Below are 20,822 nucleotides of genomic sequence, written 5' to 3' on the forward strand. Positions count from 1 at the left end.
GTCTCCCCGTGTGTCCCAAAGGAACGGTATGCTGCATTATCTTCTCCACCACCTGTATTTTTATTGCACTTCAAAACAAAACTCCAGTACTACAAAGAATCAATGGGGCCTGATTCTTCACTACCTTACTCCAGCTTTGCACAAGCCTGCTGCAGACAAAACCGTTCCTCTTGCTTACAGCTGAAACAGTGGGAAAGTCCCCAGCCCTCCTGCAAGACACAAGCATGAGAAACAAGCAATCCAGGTGGAAGGGCAATGATGAACCTTTCTGTTCTCCTCTGCTCCTACATGAAGCACATCTGATAACTGAGACCTCCATGTTTGGTGACTTTCCTGCAGAAGCCTCTCTGCTTTGACGGAGTTTTTATGTTTTATTTCCTTTTTTTTTTTAATAAGACACTGATATTGGTGGGTTCCCATTCAGAAGGAGGTTGATTTTGTGTTAGTTCTTGTTCTAAAGGAAAGAAGTAGTCCAACTTATAAGCCTGATAGTTGTAGAAAAGGTGAAATCATTATTTTAAACAGGCTGGACACCAAATGCTGCTGTGCACAACTACTCCCTATGAGATGCTGGTGATTAATTGTTCAGGGTTAGAAGATAACCAGGTCAGAGCCTTACGAGATATACACTTCCTACTGACAGTCAAACAGTAGACACCCATATCTAAAGTCCATTTGTAAAAGTAGTAGGGAGGCATTGTCCCTTGTACCATAACTGTAACATTATAATTTGTAATGCCCATCCCTTGATTTCTAAACCTTCAATACACCAACAGTCATAACTCTGACCTGCTGTTTTGCTTGCACTGCAGAGTAAATACAAGGTCCAGTGGTTAAAACCCAGCCCAGATGAGCCAGAATTATTCTCTGTAAGACAAGGCATCTGGAAGATCTCACCCTGTAGCTCCCTGCCCTACCTATTTGTGGGCTTTGACCCAAGCACACAGAGAAGCATTGCATCCTCAGGGTCAATTTTGACAGCTCTGAACATGGAAACCCATTTTCTTTACAATCTTCAGAAGTGGCTTACAAAATATCTAAAGTATTCAAAATCTGTGACCTTTTCCTCCAGGCAGAGACTTCGTCATGGTGATCTATGTCTCTGTGGCCTTAAGGCCAGATTAATACAACACATTCCCCCAAACCACCTGCAGGCTGGAGCTGCTGGAGAGGAGAAGCCTGACTGCTCAAGGGCCCTCACCTGGGGAAGCCGGTGAACCCTCTGCTCAGCAAACAGCATTACAAAGTATGATTCAAAGTCTTTTTAATTATTGGTGGTGTTTAAAGCCTAAAATAGTAGAAAGCCAGATCCTCTGAGGAGCCCACACATCATGTCACACTGTGACATTTTTTAGAGCAAATACAGTAATTACAGCTAACACTACAAGAGAGACCCGTGGAACTGTCCTCGACTGTGGGACAAGGGTCCAGCTCCTCTTGGAGGCACCTGAAGGTTGTGTGAAGACATGTCTCCTCTCACAGGGAGTGTGTAGCCTTGGGATCTGGGTGCCTGGCTGCCCAGACAGCTTTCCTCCATCTTCTGCAGGAAAAAGGCTGAGCAAGGCAACGTCAGGCAGTGGCTTGGAGGTGTATTGGGCTTGTAGGCTGCCAGCTGACCCTTTGCAGAACCTGTGGCAAGCCTGAGGCTCAAAAGTAAGTGTGCTGTTTGGGTTTTTATGTAAATTTTAAAATACATAGATAAATAAATAAATATAATTTTTCAAAGGCAGACATGGAAGGATTGCATTAATTTCCATAGATTATTTCCCTAGCAAGACATGGTCACTTGCCATTTTTCAGAGGTCAACTCTCCATCCTGTATGAGAGAGCTTCTTAATATTATTAGCAAATTTGTCCTTTTTTGACCTTACTTTTAGGGTTTTAAGATTAGAAATGTTCTTGGAGTAGACCAGCATATCAGAACCTAAACCTGTCTTAAGGTTTTGTACCCAAACCTGAACCTAAATTTGCATTCCACAAGTCCTCCTCTCTTTATTACAAACAAAATGGAGCACACCAGACTCAGCTGCACGTTGAAATGAATCAGACACCCTGAAGCTCCTGGAGGGCTTTTAAACAATGGATCCAATTTTTGCAGATTAGGAATTCACCCGAATAATGGGATGAGTTCCAGAAAAATTTAAGATGATCCCAGTCTAGGGGAAGGTATGGAGGAATAGGAAGGACTCCTCAGCACTTGAGTGAGGCTGGGGAAGAAATTTGTATGTATGAAAGGGAATTGTTGGAGAAGGATAAGAAGATTGGAGAGGTGGTGGTCTTCCTGTGGTACCTACTGCAGCTCCACTGAGCCCAGCTCACATGAAAATTGTTTGCTGAGACCTCTCTGTGCAGTGCTGTATGTTACAGGTGTGACATTCAACCTTCTCCATCCATCATGAGAAATATTAGTATTACTTTATTGTAAGCACACTTTTGTAGAGGTCTTGATTGGATTTTCATTCTTTTAAACACATTCATGATTAAGAGGAATATTCTGCTCCAAAATTTGCAAAGCCCTAACATCCAGAAAACACAAATCTCTTATGTTCCATAGTGCTGAATATGTGGTCCAAGGATCCCTCATAAACTCTATAGAGAGCAAAAAACATATTTGCACCTCAGTTACAAAACTCAGACAAGAAGCCTTAATATTCCTGCCAAGTTGTGGTGATGATGGAAGGTCCACATTTCTGGCCAGGCCCTGTGTAAGTGTATATAACTTTCAGGAACATCAGTAGCCTTTCCTCCCTCTCACATCAAGTCTGAATTTGACCCGTAACATTTGTTAAATGGCTCAGAAAAAACACCAACTTATGTTAAAAGAGAAAACATAGTCTGATACAAATAAAGAAATGGAATAGAGAGTGAACAAAGATGTACAGAACTGAGTTTCTGAGTAAAAAGCAGTCCTGGTCACAGCCTAGCTCCAAGTCTCACCATCTGGTTTCAAGCATATTTACTTAACGTTAGTATAGCAAGTAAGGTTAAAAGTATGTAGTCTTAGTTCGCATGCAGCATCAAGATTCCAAACTCTGATGATAAATAATGTCCAAAGTGTGAAAGCACAATTCTGTTTGTCCTGGGCCTCTTGTTAGGGAGATGTGAGGGACATGGAGCACAGAGCTGCCAACTGTGCCAGCGTGGCAAGGCAGGAGCACCCAGGTGGTCACTTGGCCAAACACCCTACATGCTACTGACCGGCCCCAGTCCCACCACACTGAGACACTTTTCAGGAGAAACATTTCATGTTCCAGCACCTTGCACACACAGAACCTCTTTTCTAGGACATTGTTACCTTGCTGTTATTTTACACTTCCTTCCCAAAAAGCTTCAAAGTCTATTTTTTAGCACATATTTATTAAAATTTTCTCTCACTATTCAAAAGAATGTTTGAATGGCCACTTGAAATCCCGCTGCCTAATGACTGCCAACTTGCTGAAGAAAAGGAGGCAAGGGAGGCTTTACTTTGGGCAGGAGAGAGAGAAAATAAAGAGAAATCGGCCCAGCTTCAAAGGACGCATTTCCATAATTGCCCTGTAACTTTGGCAAAATAAATCTGAAGGGCTGAGAAAAGCGCAATCTCTCAGATGAGTGCACTACAAAAGCCCCAGAGATCCCCAGTCCCACTTGTTACTATTCTAATTCAGTGAGAGAATTCAGTCCCTAACCTCAGTAACAAAAGCCATGAAATCACCATCCTCCCATTCCGATAGCCCATTCCCAAAGAATAAGACCTTATCCAGCCTTTGTCTCCATCCTGCTCACAGACACTTGGTACAAGTTAGGATAGCATTAGGTGGAAGAACAACTGCTAGAGGTTTTTCAGACTGACAATTTAAACCCTCAGTCTCAGGTACCCGATTGCAACTATGTGTACTCCTACAAAAGAGGGGTAGATGAGGTCTGTTTCTGACTTGTTTTATTATCATAAGAAGTCCCTTTTGTATTTTATATGTAGTTGAATTTCCATACAATGTGTCAAAACTTCCCAGATGAAACATGCACTTTAGAGTTATGCAGTAGTTTTACTTTGGGAAGGCAAAAATAGCCCCTACAACTGCTTCTGGAATTTAATGTTTGTCCTCAGCAGTATGCAATATATTTTAAAAAAAAAGTAATTGTAAAATTAATTGCAAACAAGAATTTGAAAAGAAAGTGGCTAAAATGGCTTTGCTGGCATAGTCGCAGTTCCAGTTTTTTAACTCCTGCATGAAAAAAATGACTGCTGAATGTGAATAGTAGATCTTTTACAGCAAAGGCCCAATCTCCCATCATTTGGCCCCTCTCTGACTTTTTTATTTTCTCAATAAGACGAGCTTTTGTGGCGATGTTCAGTATGGACAATCAGGACAGCCTTATAAAGGGATTGAGAAGGGCATACAAAGGGCTGCGGCAGCATCAAAGAGAGCCCAGCAGCACAATAGAGATGACATTTTTACATCCCAGGGCTGGGGCGGGCAGGGACTGAATACTGTGTCCATAGCAGTGTCAATAAACAATGAGCAAAGTGGGAAAGGGGTGAAAACACAAGTCAAAATCTTTTTATTGAAGCCCCCTACACATTCATTGGGCATTTTCAGCCCTGCATTTGAAAGCTCTTCCATTTACTTACTCTCTGGATTCCCCTATTTAACTGACTGATGATGGCTCCATTTTGATATCTGAAGAAAAGAATGGGAATTCTTCCTGAAGTGAATATATTAATTCATGAGATTTAATTGCATTTTATTGGCAGTAAAGAAAATATTAGCTGCATGGTGCTGTTCTTAAAGGGGCACTGCCATATTTAACACTACATTTAAGAACCCCTTTTTAAGAAGCCTCAGACTTACCTGTGGTACTATTCCTGCCTATGGTTCTTGGAAGTAATGTTTTACTTTTAGTTTACCAGTTCCCTGTGTTTAGATTTGGTTGGTTGGGGGTTTTGCATTAAAAAAACTCAGCTGGACTGTTCTGTTTAGCTGGTTTCTCATTGCATTTCTCGTGCCCAAGCCCAAGGTCTCACTGTGGTTCAAAGTACCAGCACTGAAAGTTTAAAACCAGAGGATTTAACCCTGGTTGTTTAGCCAATTCAGGTAATCTCAGCCACTACACCAGATGCCAGGAGGGCAGGGATGAGAATTAAAATTTGCTTTTGGGCATTTTTTTTCCTGCAATTTCACAGAAACATTTCTTTTAGTATCAGGTTATGATTTAGCACACTAGAGGAAATCTGTCTATCAAGCATACATTTCTGGCATTGTCTTCTGTAGGAATCACTTGCAAAAGTCTCCATCTGAGAAGACCAGCACTAGTGTTGCTGTTCAATAGCCATCTCAAGTGTCCTTTTTCATTAAATTATTGTGGAATGGGGCTGGTCTAATCTCCTAGTGAAGCTTTATCTTTCTTGGAAGCAAGTTAGACTGTAACAGAGAAAATCAATGTTTTACTCCTTGTATCTAATTTCACATTACATCTATGTTTTTAGGCACTTAAATTTTACTGCTAAGGTATCTTGAGTATTGCCAAGTCCAGTGTGAATTATACTAATGATCGCTGAGAAATCCAATAGAGTGAGTCATATATTTGAGAGAGAGATATTTTCTTTTCACTGTTTTTCTTGAAAATAAATATGATATTAATATATTAAAAACTCAGGTTTATGCATACCCAGTGAGTAATTTTATTCCAGCCTGGCTAGCTGGCCTACTGACATGCATTTTCACCACTGCTAAAAATAATGAGGAATCCGAGTGACACACATTTATGGCTAGGAGTGCCATCAGATTCCTTGACCTAATTGAGCATGCCTACACACCTTGGAGTGTTTTGCATAACCAACTTAGACAGCAGGAACATTTCCAACCAGATTGATTGACATATTTTATTTCTAACTTAAGCTTAATCAGGACCAAGAATGATTCATTTATACCTTTCAAACTTAGGAATTGACATAGGAGACAACCAAGCTGCAGACTCCAGTGTAAGCAATCATGTAAAGGAAAAAATATAGATTAATACAGTTTACTAGCCCACTAAGCTGCTATGGTTGATGTAATAAAATTAATTAGTTAGCTGGTAGTGGAATTATTTTATTTTGTAAAATAAATGTCAAACTAGATTTTTTGCAGAAAAGGTTTCTTTTCTAAATCCCTCCTTCCCTAAACATTTATCTGAAGCAATATTCAGAATCTAGAGCTACCTTAAGGTGCAATTTGATTCTTTTTTTAAGAAACCAGCTGGACGAGAGCTCATCTCCCAGCAATAATCACATTGACTCTCAAATTGAAAGAGTTTCCGGCTTTTAAGGTGTAAAGTACCTTCAAATAAATATCAGCAGTTTCCACATGCCATACCTTAAACAGGAACAAAGCCTAATAGAATAGACTGCAATAAAAGTGCTATTTCCAGCACGTGTGTATGTGGCTGCTCTATGCTGAAAATGTCCTTTAGCACTTTTTAACCATATTCTCTAGTGTGTCAGCAAAGAGACTCCATCAGAGTATTTAACATTGCTGGGAGCAAAGGAATAAAGTGGAGTCACTGTTGATTATTACTCATTAGCCACAAGGACATCCACTTAACATGTGAATAAATGAATGGCACCATGTCCTAATGGAAATGGCCTCAGTGTACCTTTAAGCAAAATGTTGTTTAATATCTTCCATTTGCTGAATAGCAAAGAGGCCTGTTGGACATGCACAGCTAGCAAGCGGCCATTGTTGCTTTGTTCCAATTTCAGCATTTAATAAAAAAAGATGTTGTCTTGACTGCAACAAAGCTGGGCCTCAAGACTCTGAGCGGCAGGACAGGCTTGTCCTCACTCTGCAAATTCAGAATTTCACTGGCATCCTAAAGGGTTAATGCCCATAAAGAAAAGGAAACCTTAGAAGGTACATGTTCTTCATTATTCTGCTTTACATTCAAACATATAAAACAAAGAACATCTGATATCTTTATTGGTTTTCTTAGATAAAATGCAAGCAAACTGTAAGTCTTAATTTTATTATTACCATTTGTTAACATGGAAGATAACACTCTCAAAAGTACTTGATTAGGGTTCCCTTTGATTTGTATCTTGTTATGATTGCCAGGGCATATATTTTTGTATTATTACTTTAGTACACTGATGGTTCTGATCAAAGTGATAAAAATAGGTATTTTAAAAGTGTAAATATTAACCATACAAGTAAACCACATAATCTGAACAGCATCTTGTACGCTGCCATGCTGAAGCACACATTGGGAAGCCAGTATAGCTGAGATATATGTTCCTGTTTGGAAAGCTAGTAAGTCCAGGCTGGAGGAACCCTTTTGCTCCCAAACCCTTGCAGCAGCAACTTACATAGTTCACAAGTACTTTTTTTTTTTACTTTCTTTTTTTATAAAAAAGAAAAAACAGAATAGCTACTGAGGACAGCTGCAGATATGGTATTGGAAATGTTTGCTATATCACATATCTAAATACACATGATCAGAATCCAGACAGCACACATCTGTTCTTATGGGAATAAACCAGGTTTAACTAAGGAAAATAACAGCAAGTGCATCAGCTAACATGGAAGATTCGGAAGGGTATTTTAATGCATGGTTTGATGCCTGATTGTGAAAATTGTGCTGGATCTTTTCATTACTCTTGTGATTTTGTCTGCTAACAGCCAGCTGCACTGGAGGCAGCTCACTGCTGTTTCCCAGCTCACAGGGCTTTCTCCTGTCTTACCCGAGGTCGTGATGGGCACATTGGCTGCAGTGAATGGGGAGGCTGACACGGCCCGCTACGCCCGGCCGGCCGCTCCCACCAGAACTGGATCTGACAAGTTGGAAGTCTCTTTCTCCTGCCTCTCCTGCCTCCTCCTCCTCCTCGCCGACGCTTCCTCCGGCCGGCCCCGCGCAGACAGGGAGCGAGAGGGAGATGATTACATCAATCAGTGTCAGGTCTGGGAGCTGTGATTTATGAATATGCATAATGAGCTCTCACCTTTGAGAAGGACTAGCTAGGGAGATAATTGATTAGACAGGAAAAGAGCAGCCAACAGAGAGGGAGAGGGAGGCCTCTCTGCACTGTCTCGGGCAGGCCTGGCTGGGGCTCCAGGGAGGCTGTCAAGCTGAGAGGGGGATTTCTGAAGAAAACACGCATAGGATTTTTAATGTTTTGTTGAAACATGGGTAACAAAATGTTTCCTCACAAAATTAATGGGAATTTTCTCCACATTAGGGTAGGGAGCCAGGCAGGCACAAAGGCACAAACTCTTTCCCCTCGTGGGGAAACCAAGTTCTCACTTCCAGAAGCCAAGGGGCGGCTTTCCCATGGCTGCCATGCTGCTGCTGCAGGAGCATCCCCACGGTCAGAGTGAAGGGAGAGGGCTCTGCAGGGACAGGGAGCCGAGGGGCTCTGTGTAAAAGCAAAGGAGCCTTTAATGGAGGTAAAAAGCTGGGGATGCAATTGTTTTCCCATCATGGTCTCATTATTTTCTTCCATCCCCTTTAAGCATCTGTCTGGCCACTGTGTGAAAGTTTCTATGGAAAACCCACCAGGATGCCCAGAGGAAGGGGATGTGGAAATTTGCCTTTAGTTTTTTCTGCCCCCACCCCTCCCATTTTAGATGCCATTAATCTTTTTTTTCTTTTTTTCCTCAGCAAGAATTGGCTAAGGAAAAAGCGGAATACACAGTACAGTGAGACTGAGTAAAATTTACATGAGAAACGATCCGTTTTCTAACTCCCCACCCACAGAGATTCCCCCATTTCAGGAGCCTGTTGAAGGGCAAGAGTGGGAACAGTTCCCGGCAGAAAGACAGAGAGCCACACGGGGCTGTGAAGAGGCAAATGCTGTTTCTAGAATGAGCTGTGGCCAGAAGGACGTATGGGGAAAGGAAGGGGACGTGGAGGGGAAAAAGCAGAGATCACAACACTGCTGCAAACTCTGCAGGTCCCTTCCCCGGCCTCCTTTGCTTCCAGCCATTGCTACCAAAAGCCAGGGAGGCTTCAGGCAGGCACCAGGCGAGGGGTCTCCCCATCATAATGCCAGCCAGGAAGAATATTAATTGTCAAACATTAAAACATTATATAAAATGTGTGTATATATATACATGCACACATATATAGTGTAAACATATATAAAAATCTTATCACTTACAAACGCCTAGGATTTAAAATGTAGTTTATCGGCCTAGTGCAACCCAATCCTATAAATAATACATTCCTATCACTATGACCTCAAAATGTCAATACTGCGCAGCCCTGCACATTTGCATATCTTGTACTGTCTAAACTTGAAGCATGTCAGCTATGTGCTTCTGTTTGTACTTTAACTTCATTTTAACTCTTGCTTCCTAGCTCCAACACCCTCCCCCCTCTGAGAGGTCTGTCACCAAAAACAGAAAAGCACCAGCTATTTAATCACCACTACAGTAATTATGCCGGTTCCAGGACTGTGAGGAGAGTACAAGTGGGGGGATACATGCCCCTCCGGCAGAGAAGGAAGAGCCTGGGAACAAAAGCAGGAGGCAACAAGCCCGTGAGCTCTATCTGCCCGTGGTGTTCCCCCTCAGCCGAAGGGATGCGCACGGCCATCTGCGGGCCCCAGCTGCTGATGGTACATGGGGAAGGGAGAGGGGAGCAGCCCTCGCCCGCCCACCAACACTCCCTTTGGGATGGTTTCTGATCGGGAGGAGACGTCTCCCGAATGGGACCCATTTCCAGCCTTTCGGCGAGGAAACGAAGCTACACGTTTTGGAGGCGGCGGCTCGGCTCCGGGCGCAACGGGAGACGGCAGCTCCCGGGGCGAGGCCGGCGGAGGCGCAGCCGACCCGTCCCGGGGCTGGGGGGCGCACAGACCGCCCATCAGAAGCGGAGCGGGGCTCCGTGCCGGGGTGTGCCCGCCGCCCCGCCTCGCTGCTTGGTGCTTCCATTCCGACCGGTATTTCTTTCTCGAACGCCAAAACCCCCGAGAGCAGGGGGTTGCCCCGGCTCCGCCGCCTTGGGCAGCCCGGTGCCCGCTCCCTGCTCAGCGGTAAAGAATGGCCCGTGGGGCTCACCCCAAAAGTGACCCCTGGGATGCGCGAAACGGGGGAAAAAGCATAGAAATAACGCGGCCGCCCTGCCGACCCGCGGTGACACTACCGACCCCCGAAGGCTCCTTTCAATTAACCCCTCCCCAGCTCCGCGGTGCCCCCCGGGGGCAGGGTGTGGGGGATCAACAGCGGCACTCCTAATACTGCCCTCGGGGGCCATGGATCATCTGCCTGCAGTCCCCGGGGCTCCCTGCGGCGGTGTCCTCCACTTCCCTGGGACGAGGCGCTACCCCCGTATCTGCACATATACGCGCCACAGGCGCCGGGACGGGGCAGCGACGCCTGCAGGGGGCGCTGCGGCTCCAGAGATCGGCGGCGCCGCCGCGGGAAGGGCCGGGCCGGCCCAGCCGCTGACCCGGCCCGGACACCCAGCCCGGGATGAGCCGCTGCCGCCGCGGCCCCCCCGAAAACCAGTAACCGGCGCGGGGCGGGACTAGGGGTGGAAAACAACTCGGGGGGGGCGGGGGGGGAGGGAGAGGAAACGAGAGTGTAAGTCAAAGTGGCAACAGTTTATTTATTAGCCAAAAATATATACTTTCTTGTACAATTTGGTTCACACATATGTACATTTTTTACGGTATGTACAAAAAACAAACAACAACAACAACAAAAAAAAAGGAAACACTTATTTCTCACTGGACTTCCGAGAAAACCTCACAACTCAGATAACCCAGATGATAGTACAGAAGCGGGTATTTTTTTTCCTTTTTAGTTTTAATATTACGGACATGCTTACAAGTTGTACCTATACAGAGATTTTTTTTTACAATCATTTCAACAACAATAAAAAATTAACTATGATGATGAGAGCGCCGATAGAACCATAGCGGCGTCAAGTTGGTTCTGGGGCCTGGAAAAAAAATGACACAGAAAAAAATTTAATAGAATTTCTAGTCAGCTTGGGCTGGCACAATATTTTTAACTGTAGGTATCTCTGGTTTTGTTGTTGTTGTTATTTTTGAAATAGATAGATAAATATAAAAACTTTGCAGGGTGACTTGTACTAAATGTATTTAGCCATGAAAACACCGCGGGCCCGATCCCCGTGGTTTAAATCAATCAAATGAGTAGTTGATTTCTCATTGAAATTGAGTGACTGCTATGCCAAAGTCGGCAAGTCTCAGCCTCTTCAGCTTTCATACTCTGCGTGGGGTTTTTTTGTTCTTACTATTTTATTTCCTTTTTTTTTTTACTTTGATTCACTATTTTCTACTGCTGCCGTGTCTCTTCCCCCGGCTAAGCGACTGCGCCGGCTGGCGACCGGCGCTGCGGGGGGCTCAAGGATGCGCTCCCGGTCAGGGGCGACCCGCGCCCGGGCACCGCACTCCCGCTGTCCCCGAGCACAGCTCGGCCTGCCCGCGGGAATGGCTCCCGAGGGCCAGCAAAGAAAATATATAATCAGAATAACCCACCATGCACGCAGAGGAAGAACAAGAAACCTCCCTGGAAAGGGAACTAAAGAAGCGGAGAAAATAAGCTAACCATTTACAACTGCCTCCATACATCCCGAGGAGACGGAGGGAGCCATCTCTTACCGCCTCTGCACTGGCTGGAAAGCTGTCTTTAGTAACTTTTTCTCTACTTCCAAGGCACTAGATCGATCTAAAAAGAGAAGGGGGGGGGAAGGGGAAAGTGTTCCTTTATAGCCCCCGTTTTATTTCTCCCATCCCTGAATTAAGCCTCGAGATTTAAGATCTTTTCTCAGGGAGCTGCAAATACGACACGACTTCTCTGCTTCAGGGGTGACCGTCAGAGAAAACACAGCGACCCCGGACCAAGCCTGACCTGGCGGCCGGGTCCTTCCCGCAAATGCGACAACAACAGCAACAAAAATTTTCTGCGTTGGAGGAAGGTAATTCTCGGGGATCGAGGCCACCCCTGGCCAGGAGACCCGCACCTCCGCCCCCGGGGCTCCCGCGGCCGCCCGCTCGCTGCCACCTGCGCCCCGACGGCTGCTCTGCGCCGGGCCGGGGGCACTGTGAGAACAGCGCGGGGCCGGCGCCCCCCGCCGCGGCCCCACGCACACGGCCCCGCGGGGCCTCCCGCACCACTCCGCGCCGCCGAGCCCCCCGCGGTGGCGGCCGGCCCGTCCCATCCCCGCCGCGTCCCTCAGCGGTCACCTGCTCCGATGGGCTCCGCGCTCTGCGCCTGGTCCGCGGGCCGCGGGAAGGCGGCGGCGGGGGGGGCAGCGGAGGCGGCCCCCAGGCCCAGCAGGTGGGGAGTGTTCAGTAAGGCCAGCGGGTGCGGAGGGTGGTGGTGGTGGGCCGGGAAGGCGCGGTTGGTCCAGTTGGGGAACTTGCCCAGGGGGCAGGAGGAGACGAGTCTGTGGGGCGGCGGGGTGGGCAGCGGCAGCGGCTGGGGGGCGGCCGCCGGCGGAGAGCCGCCGCCAGGAGACTTGCGGGGGTTGTCCGGGCTGGTGGCCGTCTCGGCCAGCGACCAGATCTTTGGCTTCGGCAGGGCGCCGGCCAAAGCGCCGTCCGTCGGGGAGGAGGCGGCGGAGGAGGAGGTGGAGGAGGGGGGCGAGAGATGGGGCGGCGGCGGTGGGAGCGGCGGCTTAAGGGGCTCCGAGCCGATGGGTGCGGCGGTGGCGGGCAGCTCGCACTTGTGGTGGTGGTGGTGGTGGTGATGATGATGGTGCAGGTGGTGGTGGCGGAGATGGTGCGGCTCCCCCTCGGCGGCCTTGCCGTAGCGCTCCTCAGAGCCGGGCAGGTCCTCGAAGCCCTCGGATCCCTCCGAGTCCGTCTTGGAGTCGGAGTGCAGGAGGTCGGCGTCCTGCAGGTCGTCCTCGAGCTCGTCCTTGTTGCTCTCGATGTTCTCGGTGTCGATGTTCTCCAGGTCGATCTCCTCCTCGTCCTCCCTCTTGTCCTCTTCCCCCTCGTGGTCGCTGCCGTAGGAGTTGCCCTCCTCGTCCGTCCTGCTGCGGGGGGCCCAGGTCATTTTGTTCTCCTTCTTGAGCCGCCGCCGCGCATTGGCGAACCAGGTGGAGACCTGGGTGAGGGTCATTTTGGTGATGATGGCCAGCATGATCTTCTCGCCCTTGGTGGGGTAGGGGTTTTTCCGGTGCTCGTTGAGCCAGGCCTTGAGGGTGCTGGTGCTCTCCCGGGTGGCGTTCTTGGGCCGCGACGGGTCCCCGAACTGGTACTGCCCGTAGGGATAGAAGGCAGGGTGGTGGGGGGGGAAGGCGGCATGCTGCACCCCCGGGCTCTCCTTCAGCTCATACTGGGCGCCCTGCAGCGAGAGGGAAAGGGCGGCCCGGCTGAGACGGCTCGCCGGGCCCGGTGCCGCTCCGTCCCGCCGCCGTTACCAGGAGCACAGCCCGTCGGCACTGGCGCGGCGGCCGGGCCGCGCTGCCTCCCCCACCGCGGACTGCCTCGGCCCCGATCCCGGGCACGCTCCGGCCTCAGTACCCCAGTACTCGGGCCGGGCCGAGCCGACAGCCGGTGCCCGAGGTGATCCCTGAGGCAGGGCCGGCTTACTAGGTACGTGTGTGCGGCGGGGCCAGCAGCACCTGGGGCCGGTCCCCGTGGCCGTCAAACCCCTGAGCAGAACGGGGAGAAGCCGTGGGGCCGCCGTTGCAGCCCTGCCCGTCTCCGGCGGCTCTCCGGAACAGGACAGCGATAGCGCCCGTCTCTTCCCTGACAGCCCTCCCGGCGTCTCCCCCGGCACTCCCCGGGCCGATCCCCAACGCGAAGCGAGCGCCCCGGGGGGCGAGCGGCAAGCCCCGGGGGCCTCTTACCAGCTGGGGGAAGATAGGCAGCTCTGCAGCGTAGGGCAGGAAGGCTCCGTAGCCCTGGGCGGCGGCAGCGGCGGCAGCGTAGGGCGCGCCGTACATGGAGGAAAGCACGTTGGAGAGGGTCCCGGACGGGGCCAGCTCGGCGCCGCCGCGGGAGCCGCCGCTCCCCGGGCGCTCCGCCGGGTAAAGCGGCCTGATGTACTGGTAGCCCAGCTGGGGGAACGACATGGTGGGGGAGCGGGTTAAGGGAAGGGGGAGGAGGGGGGGGGGGGGAGACGAGAAGAAGAAGGGAGAGAAAGGGGAGAAAGTAGTAGGGCCGGGAGCGGAGGAGGGAGCCGGGTCGTTCGCCCTCGCCAGCCGCCCACACTTTCAGCGCCTCCCGCAAACTCCGGCGGACATGGGGGGGGAGCCGGGGGTGCACGGAGGCCGCGGGCTCCCTCCTGTTCTCGGCAGCCGCGGTAAACGATCCGATCGCTTCTTTCTTCTCTCACTTTTCCTATTGATCTGAGTGGACCCAGGTCAGGTCCTAACAGATTGCCTGAGATTATTGGGACTCTGGGCTCTGATTGACATTTCTAGTCTCTCACAAGCCCCTCCTATTTCTTTTAAGTCTCTCTCTCCCTCTGCCTCCCTCTCTCTCTCTCATGCCCAGAGCTCGCTCTCTCCGGGTTTGTCACTAGCTGCTTTTTTCCCCTTCTTTTTTTTTTTTTTCCTAAATCTGTTTACTGACGTCGCGATCTTTTATTTGAGTTGCTTTCAAATCTCGTTTTAGCGATCGCCAATCAGTTGTGTGTTTTACAAAGGTTTAACCCTGCCTCACGGTATTCTAATTATATAGAGATAGATTTAGATATAATTTCTTTCTTAGCCCCCACCTCCCCCGGAGCATAGGAAGCCGGGGTGTCATTTGTGAGCAGCACACGAGAGGGACAGAGAAAAGTTGTGACATATAAAAATAAAGGCTCACACCACCACGATCCCCCAGTCCCCTTTTTCAGGTTTTCAAATTTACAGCCCTTCCTTGCCCAGATTAATTTTGTTTTCTTTATTAAGATATTCCCTCCTTCCCTTCCCCCGCTTCGGCCCTGGCGAGAGTTACATCTCCTAATAAGATTTTAAAATCTGTTGGGTTTTTTTGAAGTTTGCATTTCCAGAACTACCTTGAAAAAATTCCTAATGTACCGGATCTTTAAGGAGTTCTCTACATTTTGTCTGGGCTAACAGTGGGCAGATACAGTAGAAAAGCTAAGTTAATTTTCCTCCTAATAAGGGACTTCAAAGAGTTGTAGGTCACAATTTTACATCAAAGGCAGAAAAGAAGGCAAATTAAAATCTTAACAAAGGAGAGACGGGAGCAGCCCTCTGGGCCATTAGTAAATAAGTGGTGTGAAAAAAGGGACAATGACAGGCACTGGAATTAAACTCATTAACACCTTTTTGTCTTGGTGCGAAATCTCTAATTAGGAAATTTATGATCATTTTGCTTATTCCCTCTGTTCTGAATCACTACAAGGCTAAGAAGGAAGTACCTGATACGTGCAACATTTGCAAAGGGAGCAGTGGCATGGGTTTGTAAGGAGCTATTGGGAAGGAGTCAAGATACGGTTTAATTACAGAATAGGGTTTGAGTGTTTTTTTATGATCTGCACATTTTAAATTACAGTTTGGGTTTTGTTGTTGTTGTTGCTGCCCCCCCCACCCCTCCCTTCTTTGAAACCTCTGAGTTGCAATTTAACCTTTTAAGAGTAGTTAAAATACAGTTCAATCACAGCGCGTCTTTGGGAAGCGCCGGTGTGCCGTGCTCTGCTGCTGCGGCCAGACGAAGAGCCTGGGCTGGAACCTGGAAAGTTCACACAACCAGTGAGGAAAGGGGGCCTGAACCGTTATCTGCTTTTTAAAAGACTCGGTGTTTAAATAAAAAAGTTTGAAAGGTCTTTTGAGGAGCTGAGACTGAAGGAGAGCCGTTTACCCGTATTCCCCTCTCTTCCTAAATACTCTCTGGATTTATTGCCTTTAAAATATGATTTAGGTACAATATAACCACTGTGTCCACAGTATGGATTTTTATAACTACATTTCTTTAAAAATGAAATTCATGTCAGATTATGCAGTTAAAGGAATCGACCTTGATAGCTTGCTGTAATAAAACTGTATCAGCTTGTAATAAATGCGGATTATAGCAAAGCAAGCTCCAGAATTAAAATTCTCTGAATCAATATATGAAAATCTGTAGGAAACATCTCTAATCGTATTAAGTTCATCTTTATAGCATTTCCTATCTGCTAATCTAGTGCAAAAACAACTCTGGGTTGGAGGAATTTATTTTCTTCTATTCAACGTTGGTGCTTTTGATAGTACAATGTGAGGGAGATCATATTAAATTCAGTTATAAGTTTATTTCTTTTTAATTCAAATGGAAAACACGCAGCGAACGCCACGTCCTGGTGCGCTTTAAACTTTTTTGTAGGCAGCGCTCATTGGGGTTATGTCGAGTGGGTCAGAGGAGAGTTTTGGTGTACACCGCAACTTTTAAAAATATCTGCCTTGAAGAGAAAAGGGGACGATTGAAAAATGGGATAAATCGGTTGCCGTTTGATGCAGTCGTGCTCGCCACGCTGGTGTTGCAGTCGGGCTGTGACCCCCCCAAGCGCAGGCACGGGGATACCGGCGTGTTCCACATAACCGGACCCATCTTTCCGTGGCTGGACGTCTGGCACGGAGTGTCAAAGCTGGCGGAATTATTTTCTGATTTTTAATCAATACCACAATCCATATGAGTTCATTCTCGAGGGAGCCGCCGGCAGTGGGGGATGGTGTTGGGGTGGGGGCGGCAGGGGAGCCCCGAAGTCGAGGGGTGCTACCGCGGCTAAGTGGCGGTGGGCAGCCGAGAGGGAGACACGGGACGAGAGAAATTTATGGGTGCGAATGGATCCAGGTCAGGGTGAGGGATGGTTTATCAATAGGCAAGAAATGGAGAGGAAGCGTAGCCGAACCGAGAGGACAGGAGGAGAAATGTGGAGAGATGTCGTTGGCTAAGGGGCGAGGGAAAAGAAAGCGGAGGAAGAGAGCAAACGTTGGGGAAGAGCGGGAGGAAAGGAGACGTCTTCCCAGAGTTGTGGGAGCGATGCCCACGGCGAGAAGCGCCGCACGCCGTCGGCGGGGCCGCTGCGGGACGGGGCCGAGACCGGGACTGGGAGGCGGCTGGTGCCGGATGAGGAGAGGAGGTTGGCAGAGCAGGGCGAGCGGGCGGAGGCGACAGAAGCCTAGCAGGGAACGGAGAGAAGCCCGTTCCCCGCGGACGAGGAAACAGCAGGGGAAGAGCGAAGCCGAGCGGGAGGCACTTTGCCTGTCTGGAGCCGAAGGGAGATGAGAAGGGGAGGCTGGAGGCGGCCCGTCCTGCGGGGCGACGAGAGGAGCGGCGTAGGGCCCGACGGCCACCGCCCCCGGGGAGCTGTGGCGGCGGAGCGCTCCTCGGCTGGCCGGACACGTGTCTCCTGGCCGGGACCTGTCAGAGCACGGAGAGCGGCTCCTGATTTATCACCCGAAACACACACACACCCCCGCCGGCCCTCCCCCCGGCCTCGCTTCCCGCCTCTCCCGGCGGCTCACAGCGTCGCCGAACTAAAATCGAACCTTCCTCCAGCGGCCGCAGGGCTTCCCCGAGCCCGCAGCCGGGTCCGGTGCTGTGGAACTGGGCACCCTCCGTGGGCAGCATCGTGCTCGCCCTGATGCTTCCGGGACCCTTGTCTCGATTCTTGTCGTTCACGCCCCGCCGCGCCCTTCTCCGTCAGGGCACCGGGGAACGAGCTGGCCCCGGTGTGTTTGTTTGCCCCAGTGCTCGTCTGAGGAGCCGGAGCCTGCGTGTTGGAAGGCAGGGCTGCGGGTGCAGGCAGACTCCCGCGGGGTGCCAGGTTGCGGGCAGGGTGGGAGCTGCGCTGTGGCGTGCCGTAGCACACGCGAGGACGGAGAGCAGCCACCGGGGTAAGGGGGGGGGGATAAACAAACAAATGGGATTAGGGGAAGGGCCGCAGTAAAACAAGAGTTAAAAAATAGAGGGAAAGATCAAAGCGCTGGGTAAAAGACTCTTCAAATTACACGTTTGAAGCTTTTCCATAATTCCAAGGCGACAGATAGATAACAAGCTGCACATTCCTTATCACATATGGAATCAATCTGAAAGGAGTTTCTTGATCAGAATCTGTTAATTGCAGTGGCATATGATTTGGAAAGAAAACACAATTAATGACCCTTCATGTTAAAACTTTGGGGTAAGGCCACTGACAATCTGCACTCTGCAGCCAACATCAACTTTATTATTAGTAGTAGTAGTACTACTAGTAGCAAACTGTTAAAGGGAGGCATTCTTTGAGCCTCGGTGAGTGTTTTGTCTCTGTTCCTGGTTGCAGGTTTCTTCAGAAGGGGGAGGAGAAGGGGACAAGAGTGCCTGCCTGGGCGCCTTTCCTTCAAGGTTTGGGGAGCTAAAATGATTTAGTACCTTGTCTGTAAATCTAATGACCTAAAGTGAGAAAAAATACTTCATCTTTTATTATTACCATTTGTGGTGAGCGTTACCAGGAAACAGCAGAACCCTTTTGAAACGGTAAATATATGTATCCATTTAAAACCCATTATTGCTGAGATTTTCCCAAAGAGAAATAAAGGAAATCTGTCCATTCCCATTTTCTAGCGCCCTCTGTCCACAGCTCCTCTTGGCTCGGCCGCCCCTTGCGGGCCGCTGGGACCACCGAGCCTCGGCGGAGCCTTCCTGGGTGCTCTGGGTGCGGAGCCGGGGGGGCCTCGCAGCAGCAGTGTGTGCTCCGCGGCTGTTAATACGCCACACGTTCTGTAATGTTAGGGAAGGAAGGAACAACATTTTTAAAAGCTTTACTCTGTCATTAAAAGGTATTGGCTTTGTTTTAGAAGGGAGAGGAAGAGGTTCATTTGAAGGTTAGAAGGCATACACTTTAATAGGATCGAAGTGAAATTAGTTAATAAGAAAATGCTGTCCAGAAGCTCTCCGGGCTTTTAAGTGCTCTTCGGGCCATTTAGGGAAATTGAATAAGAACAGACCCCGTTACCTGCAGTCCTAACTATTATCTCCAATTCTGCTCAGAGGCGAGAAGGAAAAAATAGTGCCTGAGAGACCTGAAGTCCCATACACCTCCTGCCAGCCTGTTTCCTCGAGAAATAATGCCCCCTTTTTGCTCGCAGGCGTGTTCCCCTGCTTCTTCCGCTTGGAAGCAGCCCAGGCTACACTGTGTACCACAAGGGGGTAAGCAAAGGTAAGGGGCCATCAGCAGATGCGAAGGCTGCGGGGGCAGCTCTGTGTACAGCCTGGTTAGTGCCGGGGCAAAGCTGGCCTCTTGGTGTTTTTTCTTCCCTTTAATTTCTTTTAGTGTTGTTGTTGTTGTTTTTTTGGGGGGGTTGTTTTGTTTTTTCCCTTCCCTCCCACTCTGTGGTGCTTTGCTGATTTGCGTTTGGATCGTTGCCAGTAGGTCAATATATTGTGTTACCCAACTTCCGATCTGCTCCCTTTCTCCCTGCCTTTAAACTTTACAGTTTTTAGAGGTGTTAATAAAACCTTTCCTTTGGTATATCGTTCATTAGAAACCCTGGAAAGACTTCAGAAAAAAGCAGCGCTCAGGAATGAGGGGTTGGGGGAAGGCTTTAGTCCAAAAACTGCATAATTGCCGTGAATCTTAGGAAACATTAATCTTTATAGGAATTTGTGATTCATATCTGTGGTTTGACCGTTTAGGTGATTTACAATCTGTTAGTGCAATTCACTAATTTTATGCCAATATATTTTATGCGCCCGGTTAGATTTTCCATCGCCTATCGGAATGAGCGGCTGGTGTGCCTTGCTGGTGTCAGCCTGGCTTTCTGACTCCGGCAGGGCCGGTCCCGACGCTGCGCGGGAGCGGAGGAGTGGGCGCAAAGTGCGAACAACTGTGGGAAACTTCCTTTCCACGTTTTCCTCGTCCGCAGTCCCGGTGGACGGGGCTGGGATCATCTCCACTTTCCTCCGCTGCTGCAAGGATGTGCGCGGCTCCGACGAAGTCTGCAGGCTTTGTAAACCGGACCCCAGGATATCCTGGGTTTCCCGAGCTTTACCAGTGGGTTTAAACCCAGAGTACTCCCCCCTGCTGCTCCGTTCCCTGGCACTCACCCGCGGGACCCTCCGGCACTGTGCCCCTCCCTGCCCGGCACTGTGGAGGGCTCAAACCTCCCCCCACCTTGACTGCCCCCCGGGGCTACCCCGGCGGATACCCCCTTCCTTGCCAGGGCGGGTCCCTGGGATGGGGCCGGTGCATCCGGCTTGGGGGGATGTGGGACGGCTGAAGTGCCGTGAGTGGAAAATGCAGCTAAAACGACACCTCTGGAGGCTTTCCGTGTGGCGCCGAAGAGGGGCATTGCCCGCGTGGGGTCTTCGAGCACCCTCCGGCCGCCGCTTGGGAGAGCCGGGAATGGGGATGGCTCCGTGTAATTTGTAACTGGGTTTATTAGCTGCAGGGTCAAATACAAGCAAAGAAAAGGAGCAGCAGCTGCGCTGAAGATAACACTACGCGGAGTTTAATCTTATGACACAATCATTAATTACTATTGTATTAATTACTGTTTTTCCAAAACAGTCCCTGCCCGGAAGAGCTTACAGCCCACATCTGCTGTGTAATGATACTCTGGGTACAGAAACGATTCCCCCATTAGGTCCCAGGTAGCGTTTACAAATGGCAACACCTGCAGTATCAAAGCCAGTCATCTTGCAGCCTGAGATTTTCTGTCCCATCGGCCTGGCTAAGATGATTTTGATGCCGATAAAATACGTTTAAATATCAAAGTCTTTATTCACGTACATATTCCGTCCAAACTTTCAGATCGCGGTGGCGTAACTGCTTTATTCGCTCTTCATCCCACGGATGCTGCCTTATATCAGTAACAAACAAGCATTGATTTTATGGTAAAGTCACTTTGGGATGGGAATGAGTAACTCCAGGCAGTGCTATCACTGTATTACATGGAAATGGCCCAGGTAACAA

The 20,822-nt window shown here is 49.2% G+C and overlaps 3 protein-coding genes and 1 long non-coding RNA gene across 6 annotated transcripts; 2 read left to right on the forward strand and 2 right to left on the reverse strand.

Annotated features, from left to right (window-relative positions):
- Positions 1 to 1,532: 1,532 nt before the first annotated feature.
- On the forward strand, positions 1,533 to 9,559 carry LOC139677661 (uncharacterized). The gene is made up of 3 exons (XR_011698898.1): positions 1,533 to 1,653; positions 7,705 to 7,914; positions 9,316 to 9,559. It is a non-coding gene; the product is annotated as an uncharacterized lncRNA (long non-coding RNA).
- Positions 9,560 to 10,546: 987 nt separating this feature from the next.
- IRX3 (iroquois homeobox 3) lies at positions 10,547 to 14,479 on the reverse strand. Of its 3 annotated transcripts, none has more exons than XM_071567360.1 (4): positions 13,789 to 14,477; positions 12,173 to 13,280; positions 11,588 to 11,654; positions 10,547 to 10,902 (listed from the first exon to the last, which is right to left on the reverse strand). In XM_071567360.1, the coding sequence occupies exons 1-4, from the start codon at positions 14,011 to 14,013 to the stop codon at positions 10,848 to 10,850; spliced, it is 1,455 nt and encodes a 484-aa protein (XP_071423461.1). In that variant the 5' UTR covers positions 14,014 to 14,477; the 3' UTR covers positions 10,547 to 10,847. The 3 variants fall into 3 exon arrangements, with proteins under 3 accessions (XP_071423461.1, XP_071423463.1, XP_071423462.1); XM_071567361.1 differs by having other exon boundaries at positions 10,845 to 10,902; positions 11,535 to 11,654; positions 13,789 to 14,479; XM_071567362.1 differs by lacking the exon at positions 11,588 to 11,654.
- A 1,683-nt stretch (positions 14,480 to 16,162) lies between these two features.
- Positions 16,163 to 18,341, reverse strand: LOC139677681 (uncharacterized). Its single transcript, XM_071567878.1, has 3 exons — positions 18,321 to 18,341; positions 17,419 to 17,642; positions 16,163 to 17,290 (listed from the first exon to the last, which is right to left on the reverse strand). The coding sequence occupies exons 1-3, from the start codon at positions 18,339 to 18,341 to the stop codon at positions 16,699 to 16,701; spliced, it is 837 nt and encodes a 278-aa protein (XP_071423979.1). The 3' UTR covers positions 16,163 to 16,698.
- A 31-nt stretch (positions 18,342 to 18,372) lies between these two features.
- LOC139677507 (uncharacterized) lies at positions 18,373 to 20,588 on the forward strand. The gene is made up of 3 exons (XM_071567538.1): positions 18,373 to 18,385; positions 18,997 to 19,067; positions 19,609 to 20,588. Exon 3 carries the CDS (start codon positions 19,629 to 19,631, stop codon positions 20,277 to 20,279), a length of 651 nt encoding a protein of 216 aa, XP_071423639.1. The 5' UTR covers positions 18,373 to 18,385; positions 18,997 to 19,067; positions 19,609 to 19,628; the 3' UTR covers positions 20,280 to 20,588.
- Positions 20,589 to 20,822: the final 234 nt, after the last annotated feature.

Source organism: Pithys albifrons, chromosome 12 (genome assembly GCF_047495875.1).
Source record: "Pithys albifrons albifrons isolate INPA30051 chromosome 12, PitAlb_v1, whole genome shotgun sequence".
Taxonomy (NCBI): Eukaryota; Metazoa; Chordata; class Aves; order Passeriformes; family Thamnophilidae; genus Pithys; species Pithys albifrons.